Source organism: Oncorhynchus masou, chromosome 11 (assembly GCF_036934945.1).
Source record: "Oncorhynchus masou masou isolate Uvic2021 chromosome 11, UVic_Omas_1.1, whole genome shotgun sequence".
Taxonomy (NCBI): Eukaryota; Metazoa; Chordata; class Actinopteri; order Salmoniformes; family Salmonidae; genus Oncorhynchus; species Oncorhynchus masou.
In genome coordinates, this window is record NC_088222.1 from 38314131 (window position 1) to 38333357 (window position 19227).

The 19227-nt window shown below is 42.4% G+C and overlaps 1 protein-coding gene across 1 annotated transcript in view; it reads left to right on the plus strand.

The window, feature by feature from the left end:
• Window positions 1-18269, plus strand: part of nsd1b (nuclear receptor binding SET domain protein 1b) — a 40246-nt gene extending 21977 nt beyond the window's left edge. The window contains exons 13-24 of the mRNA XM_064977088.1: window positions 1727-1850; window positions 2109-2309; window positions 4847-5026; window positions 5262-5418; window positions 5721-5926; window positions 6084-6196; window positions 7318-7587; window positions 8083-8199; window positions 12829-12970; window positions 14440-14546; window positions 14788-14989; window positions 15263-18269. Of these exons, the coding sequence (XP_064833160.1) occupies window positions 1727-1850; window positions 2109-2309; window positions 4847-5026; window positions 5262-5418; window positions 5721-5926; window positions 6084-6196; window positions 7318-7587; window positions 8083-8199; window positions 12829-12970; window positions 14440-14546; window positions 14788-14989; window positions 15263-15849 (2406 nt within the window). The 3' untranslated portion in view covers window positions 15850-18269. The remainder of the gene's footprint in view (window positions 1-1726; window positions 1851-2108; window positions 2310-4846; window positions 5027-5261; window positions 5419-5720; window positions 5927-6083; window positions 6197-7317; window positions 7588-8082; window positions 8200-12828; window positions 12971-14439; window positions 14547-14787; window positions 14990-15262) is intronic.
• Window positions 18270-19227: the final 958 nt, after the last annotated feature.

A 19227-nucleotide genomic window follows, 5' to 3' on the forward strand; every position in this document is an offset into this window, starting at 1 on the left:
CCAACAAAGTGTTAAACAAATCTAAATATATTTTATGTTTTAGATTCTTCGACATTGCCACCCTTTGCCTTGATGACAGCTTTGCACACTCTTGGCATTCTCTCAACCAGCTTCATGAGGTAGTCACCTGGAATGCATTTGAATTAACATGTGTGCCTTGTTAAAAGTTAATTTGTGGAATTTATTTCCTTCTTAATGCGTTTGAGCCAATCAGCTGTGTTGTGACAAGTTAGGATTGGTATACAGAAGATAGCCCTATTTGGTAAAAGACCAAGTCCATATTATGGCAAGAGCATCTTAAATAAGCAAAGAGAAACGCCAATCCATCATTACTTTAAGACATGCAGCTCAGTCAATACGGATAATTTGAAGAACTTCGAAAGTTTCTTCAAGTGCAGTCGCAGAAGCCATCAAGCACTATGATGAAACTGCCTCTCATGAGGACCACCACAGGAAAGGAAGACCCAGAGTTACATCTGCTGCAGAGGATAAATTAAGTTACCAACCTTAGAAATTGCAGCCCAAATAAATGCTTCGCAGACACATCTCAACATCAACTGGTCAGAGGACACTGTGTGAATCAGGCCTCCCTGGTCGAATTGCTGCAAAGAAACCACCACTAATAAGAAGAAGAGACTTGCTTGGGCCAAGAAACACGAGCAATGGACGTTAGACAGGTGGAAATCTGTCCTTTGGTCTGATAACCTGTATCAGATGACCTGGCCTCCACAATCACCCTATCTTAACCAAATTGAGATGGCTTGGAATGAGTTGGAGCGCAGAGTGAAGGAAAAGCAGCCAACAAGTGTTCAGCATATGTGGGAACTCCTTCAAGACTGTTGGAAAAGCATTCCAGGTGAAGCTGGTTCTGAGAATGCCAAGAGTGTGCAAAGTTGTCATCAAGGCAAAGGGTGGCAACTTTGAAGAATCTCAAATATAAAATAGATTTTGATTTGTTTCACACTTATTTGGTAACTACATGATTCCATATGTGCTATTTCATAGTATTGATGTCTTCACTATTATTCCACAATGTAGAAAATAAAGAAAAAAATCTAGAAACCCCTTGAATGAGTAGGTGTGTCCAAACTCTTGACTGGTACTGTACTGTGAAACGACAACACGTTATACATAAAATAAGGCACTTACTTTGATATCAACACACGTCCAAAGTTATACTTTTTGGGGAAAACAACAATAGTGGCATTGTGAGCACCAGCCAAAAAATGTGCCAGAGGGAAAAGGTTTGTGCAAGACTGGGTAAATGTCTGCATACTTGATCTGCGTAACACTGGGGAAGTGCTTGGGCTCTCCTTGAAGAAATTTGTCCAGCTCAGTAAAGCCTCAAACATAAATAGTCTGCAACAGTGAAATGGGATACTTCTATGTGAATGAATGAGGAGGCGGAACACACCTCAATTCAAACTGTTGTTAGAGAATAAAACTTGATAGAAAAGAATTTGAAATTGACAAGTTGAAACATAACCTACAGATAATTATCATGTAGCCTCTGATAACTATCGCGTTGCGAAACAGTCCCATTTTGGAATGTGCATAAAACAACTCACGCTGGGGTGACTGTTAGGGATATTTGGAACTCACATGTGAAAAGGTTAAAGTGCTATAAGTGATTGTGGAGTCTATTTGCTCTTTGCCCATCAGAAAGTTTCAGACAGCTGTGTACATTGTTCTAATGTTGTGTAAACCTTTATGGACTGTACGGTAGGTATGTGAGAAGACTGGGGAGCTTCTGCTGTGTGAGGGCCAGTGTTGTGGGGCCTTCCACCTCCAGTGTAGCGGCCTCACAGAGCCTCCTAAAGGGAAGTTCGTCTGCCAGGAGTGCAAGTCTGGTGGGTCAAGCATATATTCTGTAAAACCACAACCACTGTATCCTCATTAACATATTTTTTATGCCTCATTCCTACTTGGCCAAAATTGTGGAAAGACTATTATTAGTTGCATCTAGAGTTATCAGTGTGCTATCTGATTGTTTCACACATCATTTTGCTGATTCTCTCCCCTCAGTTACCCTCTCATCCTAACATCCACCATTCTCTCTGGCTTGTAAAAGCAAACCAGTTCATTAAACTTGATGTGTTTGTTGCTAGGTGTCCATACCTGTTTTGCGTGTAAGAAGCCCGGCGAGAACGTGAGGCGCTGTGTGATCCCAGTGTGTGGGAAGTTCTACCATGGAGAGTGTATCGCCAATCACGCTCCCGTTGCCCCCCTGCACGGGGGCTTCCGCTGCTCCCTCCACGTCTGTCTGTCCTGCTTCATCACTAACCCTGTCAACCCCTCCGTCCCCAAAGGTGTGTGCTGCTCTGCTCCACCCAGCACAGTTCAGTTTAATTTGATTTTATGCAAATCTTCTCAATTGCAATCACCTTACCCTGGTAACTCTACAGGAGAACGGGATGAGGTTAGAGTTGGAAAACTGAAAAATGTTTGCAAACATGTTTTCTCAAAGAATTTTCATTTTGCACAAGAAATTCAGCTAATTCATATCAACACCATGATAGAAAGACCCACTACTTGAAATGAGCTGTGGGAAGTAAATATACAGTACCAGTCAAAAGTTTGGACACAACTACTCATTCATGGGTTTTTATTTATTTTTACTATTTTCTACATCGTAGAATAAAGTGAAGATATCAAAATTAAGAAATAACACATCTGGAGTCATGTAGTAACCAAAAAAGTGTTAAACAAATCCAAATATATTTTATATCTGAGATTCTTCAAAGTAGCTACCCACTGCCTTGATGACAGCTTTGCAGACTCTTGTCATTCTCTCAACCAGCTTCACGAGGAATGCTTTTCCAACAGTTCCCACATATGCTGAGCACTTGTTGGCTGCTTTTCCTTCACTCTACGGTCCAACTCATCCCAAACCATCTCAATTGGGTTGAGGTCTGGTGGTTGTGGATTCCAGGTCATCTGATGCAGTACTCCATCACTCTCTTTGGTCAAATACAGCCTGGAGCTGTGTTTTGGGTCATTGTCCTGTTGAAAAACAAATGATAGTACCACTAAGAGCAAACCAGATGGGATGGAGTATCACTGCAGAATGCTGTGGTAGCCATGATGGTTAAGTGCACCTTGAATTCTAAATAAATCACTGACAGTGTCACCAGCAAAGCACCATCACACCTCCTCCGACATGGGAACCACACATGCAGAGATCATCCGTTCACCTACTCTGTGTCTCACAAAGACACGGCGGATGGACCAGAAATCTCAAATTTGGACTCGTCAGACCAAAGGACGGATTTCCACCGGTCTAATGTCCATTACTCGTATTTCTTGGCCCAAACAAGTCTCTTCTTATTATCGGTGTCCTTTAGTAGTGGTTTCTTTGCAGCAATTTGACCATGAAGGCCTGATTCATGCATTCTCCTCTGAACAGTTGATGTTGAGATGTGTCTGTTAGTTGAACTCTGTGAAGTATTTATTTAGGCTGCAATCTGAAGTGCAGTTAACTCTAATGAATTTATCCTCAGCAGCAGAGGTAACTCGGGGTCTTCCTTTCCTGTGGCAGTCCTCATGAGAGCCAGTTTCATCATAGTGCTTGATGGTTTTTGCGACTGCACTTGAAAAAACTTTCAGTTCTTCAAATTTTCCATATTGACTGACCTGCCTGTCTTAACCTCTCTTGGGTAGGGGGCAGTATTGTAAGTGTCACTCCAGGTGGACTCTACTGTTTTGGTGTGCATGAACTGGAGCTTCACGTTTTTTTTTATCCGGTATTAGAAACAGTTTATTCCATCTTAAATTGTATTGATTATTTACGTTTTGGGGTACCTGAGGTTGGATTAGGAGCGTTGTTTGAAATGTTTCGACCAAGTTTACAGGTAACTTATTAGATACTTCGTAGGCATGTTGGACGAGTTGAAACTGGTGTATTTCTGAATCAATCACGCTAAATAAATTGACATAAAGAAGGACATTATCGAACAAAAGGACATTTTGTGATGTTTCTGGGAAGAATATCTTCAAAGGTAAAGCATGAATTATATCGCTATTTCTGACTTTTGTGGCGCACCTGCCTGGTTGAGATATGATTTTCATGTGTTTGTATGTGGGGCGCTATCCTCAGATAATCGCATGGTTTGCTTTCGCCGTAAAGCCTTTTTGAAATCTGACACAGCGGCTGGATTAACAAGAAGTTAAGCTTTATTTTGATGCATAACACATATATTTTCAAGAATGTTAAATATTTGAATTTGGTATTTCTGAATTTCGCATCTCTGCAATTTCACCAGATGTTGGCCAGGTGGTACGCTACCGTCCCACCTGCCCATAAGAAGTTAAAGTAATAATGGACTGTCGTTTCTTATTGCTTATTTGAGCTGTTCTTGCCATAATATGGACTTGGTCTTTTACCAAATAGGGCTATCTCCTGTATACCAATCATACCTTGTCCCAACACAACTGATTGGCTCAAATGCATAAAGAAGGAAACTAATTCCACAAATTAACTTTTGACAAGGCTCACCTGTTAATTGAAATGCATTCCAGGTAATTACCTCATAAAGCTGGTTCTGAGAATGCCAAGAGTGTGCAAAGCTGTCGTCAAGGCAAAGGGTGGCTCCTTTGAAGAATCTGAAATAGAAAATATATTTTAATTTGTTTAACAATTTTTTGGTTACTCCATGATTCCATATTTGTTATTTCATAGTTTTGATGTCTTCACTATTATTCTACAATGTAGAAAATAGTAACAAATAAATAAAAACTCTTGAATGAGTAGGTGTGTCCAAACTTTCGATGGGTACTGTATGTGTACTAGATATTCTAACTAACAGCTCATTCTGCCTCTGTCTCCCCTGTGTTGTGTGTCCTGTAGGTCGTCTGACACGCTGTGTGCGTTGCCCTGTGGCGTACCATGCCAACGATTACTGCATGGCAGCGGGCAGTGTGGTCCTGGCCAACAACAGCTTCCTGTGTCCCAACCACTTCACCCCCCGCAGGGGATTCCGCAACCATGAACACGTCAACGTCAGCTGGTGCTTTGTCTGCTCTGAAGGTACGCCGGCCTCCACATATATTGGGTTGTTAGAGTCCGATATGCATAGATACACTCAGTAAATACTTACCTACATATGTAATGTGTATTACATGATCAGGGTACAATTTTCGCAGAACACATGATCAGAGTTCATATGTACTACAGCCCAGTTACATCTCTGTTTGCTCATCTGAGTTTTCAATCTCATAGACCAGTCCAGTAGACAAACTGTTATTCCTCTCCCATGCTCCAGGGGGCAGTCTGTTGTGCTGTGAGTCGTGTCCTGCTGCCTTCCACCGGGAGTGTCTAAACATCGACATGCCCGAGGGCAGCTGGTTCTGTAACGACTGCCAGGCCGGGAAGAAGCCCCACTATAAGGACATCCTGTGGGTCAAAGTGGGCCGGTACAGGTCAGTACAGCCGCCTGGGGACCAACCTCACTGGCTAACCATTGGTTTGGCAGAACAACAACAAGTTGCCTAAAGACGACACAGATGGCATCCAGGATATTAAGTCCTCCCCTGCCTGAACCACCTTCCTCATGATAAAGTGTCCTTTAGGTGTTCTGACATTACAAAACCACCAAGAACTGAAATGCACCTGTATTTCTCTTCACAATATGGCAGTGGTTGCAAATGGTAGTGGTTTTTCTGCCATGGCCCATTTCCTTTTCTCGTTTATATCGTCTTTTCCCTTCCTATCTTCTGTCTAGGTGGTGGCCTGCGGAGGTCAACCATCCCAAGAACATCCCGGAGAACATCCTACGTATGAGGCACGACGTAGGCGAGTTCCCTGTGCACTTTTTTGGCTCCAACGACTACCTGTGGACCTACCAAGCCAGAGTCTTCCCCTACATGGACGTAGACACCAACAACAAGGAGAAGATGGGGAAAGGTGTAGACGTCATCTACAAGAAAGGTATTCACACCAATTTTGATTGGCAGTAGAGGAAATTTGAAGGGGAGGCTTGAGCTGTGCAAGTGTGTGTAGCGTGGGTGTGTGCAGAGAGTAAGAGTGTTTTGTCAAAGTGAATTGTGACAAGGTTGTCGTTGACTTTATGTTAATCTTTCCCCAGCTTTGGAGGAAGCTGCTCGCAGGTTTCTTAAACTGCAGGCAGAGAAAGAACTGAGACAGCTTCAGGAGGACAGGAGGAATGACAAGAAACCCCCTCCATACAGACACATCAAGGTACCATAACTGCCACATCTCTTGCCGCACAAAATGTATACATTAAAGGCCCATTGAAGTCAAAAACATGACTTTCCTGTGTTTTATATACACTGAATGTACAAAATATTAGGAACATCTTCCTAATATTGAGTTGTACCCGCTTTTTCCCTCAGAACAGCCTCAATTCATTTGGGCATGGACTCTACAAGGTGTCAAAAGTGTTCCGCAGGGATGCTGGCCCATGTTGACTCCAATGCTTCTCACAGTTGTTGTCAAGTTGGCTGGATGTCCTTTGGGTGGTGGACCATTCTTGATACACACAGGAAACTGTTGAGTGTGAAAAACCCAGCAGCGTTGCAGTTCTTGACACACCCAAACCAATGCGCCTGTCACCTAATACCATACCCCATTCAAAGGCACGTCAATATTTTGTCTTGCCCATTTACCCTCTGAATGGCACACATACACAATCCATATCTCAAGACTTAAAATCATTCTTTAACCTGTCTCCTCCCCTTCATCTACACTGATTGAAGTGGATTTAACAGGTGACATCAATAAAGTATCATTGCTTTCAACTAGATTCACTTGGTCTGTCTATGTCATGGAAACAGCAGGTGTTCCTAATGTTTTGTACACTCAGTGTGTATTTTTTACTATGAAGTTGCAATAATACTGTAAAATTGTGAAAATTATAATAATGGCCTTTTAGTGTAAGAGCTGTCTGATAAGACTGCCTGAAAATTTCTGCCTGTTTTGGAGGGATGAAGTTTTGGCCTGCCTGGTGACGTCACCAGACGATAAATAAGTTAATAGACCAATAAGAAGGAGAGTTACAAACCTTTCTGCCAATAACAGCTAGTTTTCAGTTTTCCCTTCCCCACTTAGACCACTCCCAGACTCCCAACTAACAGAAGTCGTGCTTGAGAAATTGCTCTTTGCTAACAAGCTATTTTTGACCATTTTTGACAAAAAAAAATTCAAACAGTAAGGTACTTAATTGTTACCCAGAAATGATTTGATATTGATATTTTAAAAAGTCTGCGTTGGACCTTTAAGTTTTAGTTTTGAGCTGTAGAAGTATTACCACACCCCGTTTGCAACTTCATTCCTCTGAAGTCATTCGCCTAACCCCTCAGGTGAATCGGCCAATCGGGAAGGTGCAGTTCATCACGGCCGACCTATCAGAGATCCCACGCTGTAACTGCAAGGCTTCAGACGAGAACCCGTGTGGCATCGACTCTGAGTGTATTAACCGCATGCTGATGTACGAGTGCCACCCCCAGGTGTGCCCAGCGGGCAATGGCTGCCTGAACCAGGCCTTCACCAAACGCCAGTACAGCCAGGTGGAGATCTTCAGGACTCTGGCACGAGGCTGGGGCCTTCGCTGTGCCCATGACATCAAGAAGGTAATGGTGGAGGTTTTACCATTAATCATGTAAAGTAGAGATCAATGTGCCACCATGAAAGTGTATCCCCTGGGGCTTAAACTATATTTTCAAAAGGCTATGGATTTGAAATGGGCTTTGTTTGATTCTTCTTCAATCCAGACAGATTTCAATTCCAGCAGACTTTTTTTCTAGAAAGTGTAAGCAATATTTGGGATGTTAAAGGAATCATGAAGTATGACTTTTGAAATGGTAATCATTGATATGTTAATCTAATCATCAAACCATAAAGTCGACGAAGCCCTGTCATCAATGGCCATCATGGCTTTGAAACATTGATTTGCACAAGTCTATCTGCTATGATCTTTACATGTAAATTACCCTTTCAAAAGTCAGTTAAACCCAAGGGAGCTCTCAGATGAATCCAAGAGTAATTATTTGAGTAGTAGAATGACTGGTAGTAGAATGAGTGTTCCACTGTGTCTCTCATGCTGACGGTCATGGTTGTGTTCTCAGGGGGAGTTTGTGAATGAGTACGTAGGAGAGGTGATCGATGAGGATGAGTGCCGGGTCAGGATCAAACACGCCCAGGATAACGACATCTGTAACTTCTACATGCTGACTCTGGACAAGGTACGGCTCAGGAGTCAGGATTTCAGAGCTCTCGTGGGACTGTCTCTTGGCCTGAAGTTACCTCTGTAATTGTATGACCTTTAACCAGGATTTCTGTAACTAGCTACAGGAAGTTGTCATGGGTTATTAATGCTATTGGCTATGTTATTGGTTATTATCACTACTATTGACAATTGTTGGTTTCTTGCTCTCTTAGATGTTAAGTCCCCGATTCCGAACGATATTTCTGTGAACAAGCCGCTCTGTGAACGGCGTTACATACACTCTATGAACGAGCTGGTTGTCCTGATTCATATGCACTATTGCAAGCGCAGCTGTGAGTTTCACGGACACAGGAAATCTGGTATTTGCATAGGGAGCGACGCGTCACATTTTCTTTGCCTGTGAATCTCACAGCACATGTAAAAAGTCAAGCGGATGCAACAACAGTTGTTTCAGCTCGCTGTGATGTTCTCAGTCGGATTTATAGCTCTGAAGTTGTAACGAGTCTGCACAAATGTGAATGGTATCTCAACGCCGATCAGAGGACGTTTGGCAGAAAAGTCTCTGTCGTCAGCCATATGAAACAGTGCCAATATTGTACTGTCACTAAGTATGCTCATATTTATTTTACAGTTATAAGAAAGGTGAAATCTTATAATAAGTCATTTATAATTTGATGTTTTACTGCATTTAGAAAGCATTTCAGTCCTTTCAAGCCCTATTGCCCCATTTGTTTTGAATAGTGGAACAAATCATAATACACAGCTGCCAACTCTAACGCAGTGGCGGTGAGACACGCATTTGACCCTCTTCTCACGGAACACCTCTTATATTTCACGCATTGAAAAGTACTGCTTTTATCTAGTCCATTGAAAAGTACTGCTTTTATGTGGTCCATTGCATAGTCAGCGCGTTAACCTTTCATCTGTGCTCCAAATCGTTTTGAAATCGGAGCATCTGCACATTCAATTTAACATCATCACGAGCGTAACCTCCTTCATTGTCCTGTCTTGCCACAGCACTGTGAACCGCGGCACATTGAAGCATATGATTGGCCTGGTTATGTAAGGGATCAGGGGGGGTTGGTTGCATGTTTTAAAGATACACCCCTCAAGATTAGAGTAAAAAGAGCTGCACTGTAGTGCTGTTTTATGTACAATGTTGTCAACAAAATTAGGTGGCTGTTACTCCCGTCCGCATTGCAGAATGCAGCCTTTTGACAGCATGTACTAAAGTCGATTTAATCCACACTTGCATTAGTCCCCTCTTTTGTTGATTGGCATTTAGGATAAAAGCTCATTTATGCTTAATCCAAAATGTGTTCGGAGGCTCCGTATGGATAGTGTGACGCAATCATGGATCCTCCGAAGACATGCAGAGGCCACATTTAGCTCCATACCGCATCGCCGTACAACTCCCAAATTTGGTAACAGTGCGGAGGGTTTCTTATATCTCTGTATGGCTCCGCATTGACATGATTGGTTGACGGTAGTTGGGGGCGGGAGGTCCTGTTGAAACACAAACTAATTTCCTTGACAACTTCCTTCACAACAGCTCTGTGCTGTTTCGTGAAGCGCAAGAAGTATGAATGCACTGACTTCTGCAGAGGCCGTATCGCCATAAATGCTGCACTGCCAATGCAGACGTCAGATTGACAATGCATTGCCTTTTAGGCTATTACAACGAAAAAGCAGCAGACAGACCTACAGTATGTTTTATCAGGGAAGTTGGGTAGGGTGACCTGATTTGTAACTATGATAATAATTTTTGTCAAACAGAAAGTGAACCGAAAAGTGTAAGTTTGATTCTAGACTATACAAATTCTAGACTATAACTACAGTGCCTTGCGAAAGTATTCGGCCCCCTTGAACTTTGCGACCTTTTGCCACATTTCAGGCTTCAAACATAAAGATATAAAACTGTCTTTTTTTGTGAAGAATCAACAACAAGTGGGACACAATCATGAAGTGGAACGACATTTATTGGATATTTCAAACTTTTTTAACAAATCAAAAACTGAAAAATTGGGCGTGCAAAATTATTCAGCCCCTTTACTTTCAGTGCAGCAAACTCTCTCCAGAAGTTCAGTGAGGATCTCTGAATGATCCAATGTTGACCTAAATGACTAATGATGATAAATACAATCCACCTGTGTGTAATCAAGTCTCCGTATAAATGCACCTGCACTGTGATAGTCTCAGAGGTCCGTTAAAAGCGCAGAGAGCATCATGAAGAACAAGGAACACACCAGGCAGGTCCGAGATACTGTAGTGAAGAAGTTTAAAGCCGGATTTGGATACAAAAAGATTTCCCAAGCTTTAAACATCCCAAGGAGCACTGTGCAAGCGATAATATTGAAATGGAAGGAGTATCAGAACACTGCAAATCTACCAAGACCTGGCCGTCCCTCTAAACCTTCAGCTCGTACAAGGAGAAGACTGATCAGAAATGCAGCCAAGAGGCCCATGATCCCTCTGGATGAACTGCAGAGATCTACAGCTGAGGTGGGAGACTCTGTCCATAGGACAACAATCAGTCGTATATTGCACAAATCTGGCCTTTATGGAAGAGTGGCAAGAAGAAAGCCATTTCTTAAAGATATCCATAAAAAGTGTCGTTTAAAGTTTGCCACAAGCCACCTGGGAGACACACCAAACATGTGGAAGAAGGTGCTCTGGTCAGATGAAAGCAAAATTGAACTTTTTGGCAACAATGCAAAACGTTATGTTTGGCGTAAAAGCAACACAGCTCATCACCCTGAACACACCATCTCCACTGTCAAACATGGTGGTGGCAGCATCATGGTTTGGGCCTGCTTTTCTTCAGCAGGGACAGGGAAGATGGTTAAAATTGATGGGAAGATGGATGGAGCCAAATACAGGACCATTCTGGAAGAGAACCTGATGGAGTCTGCAAAAGACCTGAGACTGGGACGGAGATTTGTCTTCCAACAAGACAATGATCCAAAACATAAAGCAAAATCTACAATGGAATGGTTCAAAAATAAACATATCCAGGTGTCAGAATGGCCAAGTCAAAGTCCAGACCTGAATCCAATTGAGAATCTGTGGAAAGAACTGAAAACTGCTGTTCACAAATGCTCTCCATCCAACCTCACTGAGCTCGAGCTGTTCTGCAAGGAGGAATGGGAAAAAATTTCAGTCTCTCGATGTGCAAAACTGATAGAGACATACCCCAAGCGACTTACAGCTGTAATCGCAGCAAAAGGTGGCGCTACAAAGTATTAACTTAAGGGGGCTGAATAATTTTGCACGCCCAATTTTTCAGTTTTTGATTTGTTAAAAACGTTTGAAATATCCAATAAATGTCGTTCCACTTCATGATTGTGTCCCACTTGTTGTTGATTCTTCACAAAAAAATACAGTTTTATATCTTTATGTTTGAATCCTGAAATGTGGCAAAAGGTCGCAAAGTTCAAGGGGGCCGAATACTTTCGCAAGGCACTGTATACCAATAATTTGGTTAGTGTGTAGGGGCAGATTTATGTAATCTTGTCTTCAGGAGATTTTATTATCTACAGTATTTACTTGATCTAGTCTGATCAGTGGAACAATTCTCATTCTTAACAGTGGGCTAAAATATAGGGTAATTAGTGTGGCTTGTCAGCAAGAAGACTACTGTTATTCCCCACACATATTTTATTATTACACTTCTTCCCAATTTTGACAGTGTAATCACATATTTGAAATCTGATATGACTACTTTTGTCTTTTGAAAATGAATTGTATGACGCTATGAATTAATGCATCCATTCATGGACAGTTTTGAATAAGTCATATTATTCCATATTAAATGCTCCAGAAATCAAATGTAATTTATCAGATGAGAACAGGGATCAATCTCTTTTTCCAACCTTCCCACTATTTGTAGAATTTGCCAGTCTCCCTATCTCATTTCATTACTGTCTGAATAAAGCATCAAACCACCTACAAATATGTTAACAAAACAATGTCAGCATACTTTAAATTTCCCACCCCCAAAATAATAATCTCAAAGAAAAAAAGTCATCCAATTTTGAGTGTTCATTTAATGTTGAAAGCATCCTGAATATACCTGACCTCTGGTTTTTATTTTAAACTTTTCCACCCTGGTCATAGGCCTATGCCATGTCAAAAATCGTAGAATTGCAGGAAGTTAGCTTAAAATGAGGAACATTTTCCTGGGGGAGGACACCCAGGCCTCCATCTAGGGGTTGTGCCAGGGCTAATGAAATTCACATAGCAAATCTCACTCAAGTTTTCTTCAAAAGTTGGCATTCCTGTCATATTTGTAATTTTTTTTATTTCATAATATTTTAACTATGTACTTGAGCTTAGGTCCTCAAAAGTGAGTACACCTCAGCTATTTATTGTTTAAAAAAGTACCTTAGAGGTGAGTTCTACACCTTTCTAAAATTATGCAGCATTACCATTTAGGTTTATTTATGGCCATCTTATGAAAAAGTATTACTTTTGGGTATGTCTATTTAGGCAGAAAGCTACATTTTGCCCTATCATTCAAGAGAGGGGATTCTTTTGGTTTTCTGTATTTCATCTCAGAAAATTACATCTGCTTTGCATGGTATCATAAAGACACCCAAAAGTAATGATGATTGAACAGTGTTGTCCATGTCGGTGTGTTGATTAGGATCGGATCATTGATGCTGGGCCAAAGGGGAACCAGGCCCGCTTCATGAACCACAGCTGCCGGCCCAACTGTGAGACACAGAAGTGGACGGTGAATGGAGACACGCGTGTGGGACTCTTCACTCTCATAGATGTCCCTGCAGGTGAGCGGAGCTTTGGCTTAAGGAGTTTGTGCTATATTATAGCGTTGGTTTTTGGCAACACTTCATTATGTAGGCATTGGCAGGAGAACTACACTACATGACAAAAATGATGTAGACATTTGCTTGTCGAACATTTTCGTTACAAAATCACTGGCTTTAATATGGAGTTGGTCCCCCCTTTGATGCTATACCAGCCTCCACTCTTTTGTGAAGTCTTTCCACAAGATGTTGAAATATGGCTGCAGGGACTTCCTTCCATTCAGCCACAAGAGCATTAGTGAGGGCACTGATGTTGGGCGATTAGGCCTGGCTCGCAGTCGGGGTTCCAATTCATCCCAAAGGTGTTCGATGGAGTTAAGGTCAGGGCTCTGTGCAGGCCTGTTCTACCACACCAATCTCGACAAAACACTTCTGCATGGACCTCGCTTTGTGCATGGGGGCATTCAGGACAGATCCTTCCCCAAACTGTTGCCAGAAAGTTGGAAACACAGAATCATCTAGAATGTCATTGTATGCTATAGCATTAAGATTTCCCTTCGATGGAACTAGGGGGCCGAGCCTGAACCATGGAAAAACAGCCCCAGACCTTTATTCTTCCTCCATCAATCTTTACCATTGGCAGTATGCATTCCGGCAGGTAGCGTTCCCCTGGCATCCGCCAAACCCAGATTCGCCAGTCAGACTGCCAGATGGTGAAGCGTGATTCCTCGGCGAGCTTTACACCACTTCAGTTGATGCTTGGCAATGCGCATGGTGATCTTAGGCTTGTGTGCGGCTGCTCGGTCATGGAAACCCATTTCATGAAGCTCCTGACGAACAGTTATTTTGCAGACGTCGCTCACAGAGGTAGTTTGAAACACGGTAGTGAGTGTTACAGACGAGTTTTAAGTGCTTCGCGCTTCAGCACTCGGCAGTCCCGTTCTGTGAGCTTGTGTGGTCTACCACTTCGCGGCTGAGACGTTGTTGCTCCTAGACTTTCCACTTCACAATAACAGCACTTACAGTTGACCGGGGCAGCTCTAGCAAGTCAGAAATTTGACGAACTGACTTGTTGGAAAGGTGGCATCCTATGACGGTGCCATGTTGAAAGTCACTGAGCTCTTCAGTAAAGCCATTCTACTGCCAATATTTGTCTATGGAGATTGCATGGCGGTGTGCTCAATTTTATACACCTGTCAGCAACGGGTGTGGTTGAAATAGTCAAATTCACTAATTTGAAGGGGTGTCCACATACTTTTGTATATATAGTGTATAAGGGTAGCATTGTATCAGGTACATAAGAAAAGGAAGTTGCATATCATTTCCCACTGTGAGGGCAAAGTAGGCCATAATTAGTGTATTTACAAAACAATTTTCTTACACGGTAATGACATAGGTTATTCCATCAGCAGTTCATGTCCATCTCTCCATCACTTGTTGTGGATACTGGTTTATATCTGTCCTCTATGGGTCGTTTTGTCTGTCTCCAGACACAGAGCTGACTTTCAACTACAACTTGGAGTGCCTTGGGAATGGGAAGACTGTGTGTAAATGTGAAGCTCCAAACTGCAGCGGCTTCCTAGGAGTTCGGCCAAAGGTGAGAGGAGACACAGGAACCAGATGTTGTTATTGATGACATTCATCCACAGGATGAATACAATAGTAGAAACAATCATGATAACGATTTTAAATTATCTTTCCACAAATCCAAGAGGCCTTTGATACAGTATTCAAAAGAGTAGTCATGTCAACGGGAATGAGATCATTGAATGAAAGGGCCATCTTCAGTTTGGGTTTCTGTGTCTCTATCAACATCCTGACACTTCATCCTTCCCCAGAACAACCCTCCAGCAGACGACAAGGGCCGCAAACTGAAGAAGAAGGTCCTGGCTAAACGGAAGAACAAGATGGAGGTGACCAAGGAGAGGGAGGACGAGTGCTTCAGTTGTGGGGACGGGGGACAGATTGTGTCCTGTAAGAGACCAGGCTGTCCCAAGGTCTACCACGCAGACTGTCTCAACCTCGCCAAGAGGCCTGCAGGTCAGTGGCACAGTTAGATTCCTGTCAGAGGAGATGATATCGTAGTATTATAGCTCGTAATGGTTTGTTATATTTCCTCTCTGTTACTGTAGGTTTGTGTGATTGAGAATGATATGCATGACATATTTCATGTATTTTCACTGTTTGAAGTCTGCCAGATCCCTGGTTAGCAGTCTCAGTGAGCTGATTACTTCTCTGTGTTACTGCTGGTGTAGTTGTGTCTGACTGCCCTTGTCTGATATACTGTATCTATCTCCCTGCTCTGTGCTGCAGGTCGGTGGCAGTGCCCGTGGCACCAGTGTGACCAGTGTGGTAAGGAGGCAGCCTCCTTTTGTGAGATGTGTCCCAGCTCTTACTGCACATTGCACCGCGACGGCATGCTCTTCATCTCCAAGCTGGACGGACGGCTGTCCTGCAGCGAACACGACCCCTGTGGACCAGACCCCCTGGAGCCAGGGGAGATCAGGGAGCACCTACCCGACATCTGTGCTCTCTCACCGGGCCTGGGGGCTGGCGTAGTAATCCCTGGTGCTGCTGTGGCTGGTGCTGCTGCTACAGTCACTACAGGGGACCCCGAAGCTTGCCCTGGTCCTGAGTCTGAGTCTTTCCCCCCTCTCCCCATCTCTAGCCCCACCTCTGGCCCCATCTCTGGTCACTTTTCTGGCCCGATCTCTGTCTCCGTTTCTGTCCCAATATCTGGCCCCATCAGCACCCCTCTAGCCAGCTCTGAGGCCCCCGATAGCTCTCACCTTTTCCTTCCCCAGTACTCACCCATCTCTTCCTACGAAGATGAGAAAGAAGAAATTGAGGATCCTTTGGGTGATGAAGAGGGGGATGGAGAGAGAGTTGGAGGATGGTGAGATGGAGGGTCTTGAGTTGAAAGATGAAGTAGAAGAACAAGTGGAGGAAGAGGAAGAAGAGTAAAGACATAATTTTTCAACAACTGCATGGTGGCTTATCATTCCACACAGTTCATACACGGTGGAGGGGACATGGACACTGATCAGCCAAACCACAGAATAGCCCCGTCAATCACTGCTCTTATTGTCCAGTGAGCATGTGATTGTCCTGAAGGTCTACCATGTGGGGAGAAGGGCTACCTGCTTGTTCTTGAGGGTGAGCCAGAGCTCAGCATCATGTAGATTCACTCATCTTTGTATATAAGGATCTATTCTTGTCCAGAGGATTTATAGATCTGTGAATTCTCACACCGCCTTGTTCAGTCAGACCCCCGAGAAATAGCAGGGTGTTACAATGGAGTCTGGGGCTGGTGTGTCGAAACGAAGTAGGATGGAGTTGCCGCTGGACACTGATTTGTGGTCACGTCTAGCGTTTTCCCCCTAATAGTCAAGGTTACGGTTTGGGGTGGGTACACTGATCCTGGATCTGTGCTTAAGGGCACAATGGAGTATGATGGGAACTGTATTCATATAGCTAGGCCCATTTGGATCTCTTCATGGTTCGTTGTCAAAGCTGCTGGTTTTTGTTTTAGAACATGTTTACACTTCTGCACCTCCTCTTTGAGGACACAGCAACTAACTTATCTGAAGGGTCATCTTTTTCAAAGGGGAGACTGAAGAGAAGCAGGACAGTGCTGTCAAAGGCACAGATATCCCCTCATGAGCAAGTAGCCTATAGTTGAGTCTGTTTCTGTTTCTCTCTGAAGCAACTCTCCTGCATGGCACAAATGAATAATGCTGTGAAATGAGTACATCAGCCATGGAAATGATTAGTCACACTATCAACCAGTCCTTTCATCCTTGTCATTGTTGTGCAGTGCACAGTCTATATCCGTATCTGTTTGATGATCATTGATCTACTGTCTCTGCTGCCCCCTGCCTTACCACACCAAATGATACAGACACCTAGACAATACACATGCAATCAAATGGCTTAGTTAGTACATGTGGGTAGTACATCAAGGAGATGGCTTGATATTGAACTTGCCCACATCCTAATCCATGACAGCACTTTGCGTTCCCGCCTAACCCTGGCATTGCATCGCTATTAGCTCTTCTGTACTGATATCTGTTTGAGTGCAGTTGGCTGTACTGTAGGTCTTGGAACACAAGCTTCCTGACATGTTGGAGCTTTGTCTAGAAACTGAACTGAACCTTCAATGTGAAAGTGCCATTGTACTCAGCTGTTGAGTACGCTGCTTGGCGTAACCTTACATCTAAGATAGCTAGCTCTTGTGTGTGAATTATACTCTCTATGCCATATTTATGTAGACCTTTATAACGCACAAATTAAGACGGGACTGATTTATAGTAGTGGCATTGCTGTGTCTCTTTATATCATCCATACTTTCCATTTGAAAGGCTATACTCCTGCCTTTGGTTTAGCACTAAAAATGACAGATCTGTTCTGTTCCCCGGCTAAAATGCTTTCACTGCAGTATGTTTGTCTCTGCTATGTGTTTTGTCCCTCTTGAAGCTTGTCTCTGTCTCGCGGTCTTTGTTGTGTCCGTTTTTCATCTCTACTTATGCCTTTTCAATTGAGTCTATCGGTTTTGGGGTTTCTATGAAAGAAAGGAGGTGAAGTTGGTTCTGGAGGACCATAGAACAGAATGAAGTGGATTTGCCATTTCCCTGTTATGGGGATGTTGTGTTTCCATTTCTGAAGCTTGTATCATCATGCCTTTACAATAAGCAATATTTGTAGTGATTAATATCGGCCAATCTTGTAACTTTAGTTATGTCGAAGTATCTCTAGCAGCCTTTATGTATTAAAACTTAACTAGCTTAGTTTTAATTTATCATGCAAATATGTGCAATTTCTTACATTTGAATAGAAATCCAACCAGTTTTTTTTAATGATTTGAAAAATGTATGAAACAGTTCGGTCCCTTCTTATCCATATACTGTACTGTGAAGGTCGCCATGGTGCCCACTGCTGTTGCTCCAATATAGAGATACAGGCACCATCATCATGGCCTGATTTGAACATCTTCACCCAGGAGTTATACAGTAACTCATAATTGTATTTTAATAGCACTAAAACAAAGAATTTTAACAACACAGATATAAGAACCTAACTGATTAATACATCTGTTGGAAGAATATTTGTGCCTGTATATAAAAGCTAAATATGATGAATGAAAAAAACAACCTTCAAATAAGTCGAGAGCCAGAAGATATGCGTTCTCTGGTCTCAGCTCTGTCATCAACCTGTCCAACGAACAAGATCACTTCAACTTTAATACATATTGGTTGTTGGTTGAGTTGCTGTCAACAGATGTGGTAAGTAACACTTTATATTGCTGTAACAATATCACAGTCATCGAGCAGATAATAGTAGACTACGATAGCACAGTAAGAGGAGGTCGAGGGTCATTTCTGGTCACATCACATGAGTCAGAAATCGGTAGAGTAGGGAGACGAAACTCCCAACTATCACCACAGTACTTTGGAACTTGTGATACGATAATGAGCCGTATATCTTTTTCTACATGGTCAGTTACCCCTCCGTCCTCTATGAAGGGTTATCGGATAATGCACAAAGAGTTGGGAGGCTGTATCACTGTTTATATACATTCATACACATGTAACAAAGCTTCTTTTTTTTGCTGTTATGCTTCTTAGCTTTTGACTTCCTTCCCTCTCTGCCTTATTCAGACATGTGTAATTAATCTGTTCAAAATGTAACCGTTGAGAGTTCAATAATATCCTTCTGCCTTGTGAGGAGATTGAAAGGTGTTGTATTTCTTTGTACATAATAAAGAAAAAGCTAAGTTGCAATCACATGATCTGAACGTTTTTCTTCAACTGGTTTTGGCATTTTGATTTTGGACCGAGTTTGTATTGTTATTTTTCAGAAGGTACATATAAGTTAAAAGCAATCTTACTGTAATAACAATTAACAAATGATTGCATTGGGTTGGGGTAGATAATAATCCACATTAGAGGTGCTTATGTTATAGCAACTGGCTTTAGCAGTTGTTTTTAGTTTTAGCTCAGTGTACTGTTAGCCTTGTTAATAAAACTGACCGCTGTGCTCACCCCTGTTTCACCTCATATGTTGCTTGGAAGTTTTCATAAACCTTAGGCAAATACATTTAAACTCGGTTTTTCATAATTCCTAGTAAAAAATCCCTGTTTTAGGTCAGTTAGGATCACCACTTTATTTTAAGAATGTGACGTCTGAATAATAGTAGAGAATGATTTATTTTATTTCTTTCATCACATTCCCAATGGGTCAGAAATTTACATACACTCAATTAGTATTTGGTAGCAGTG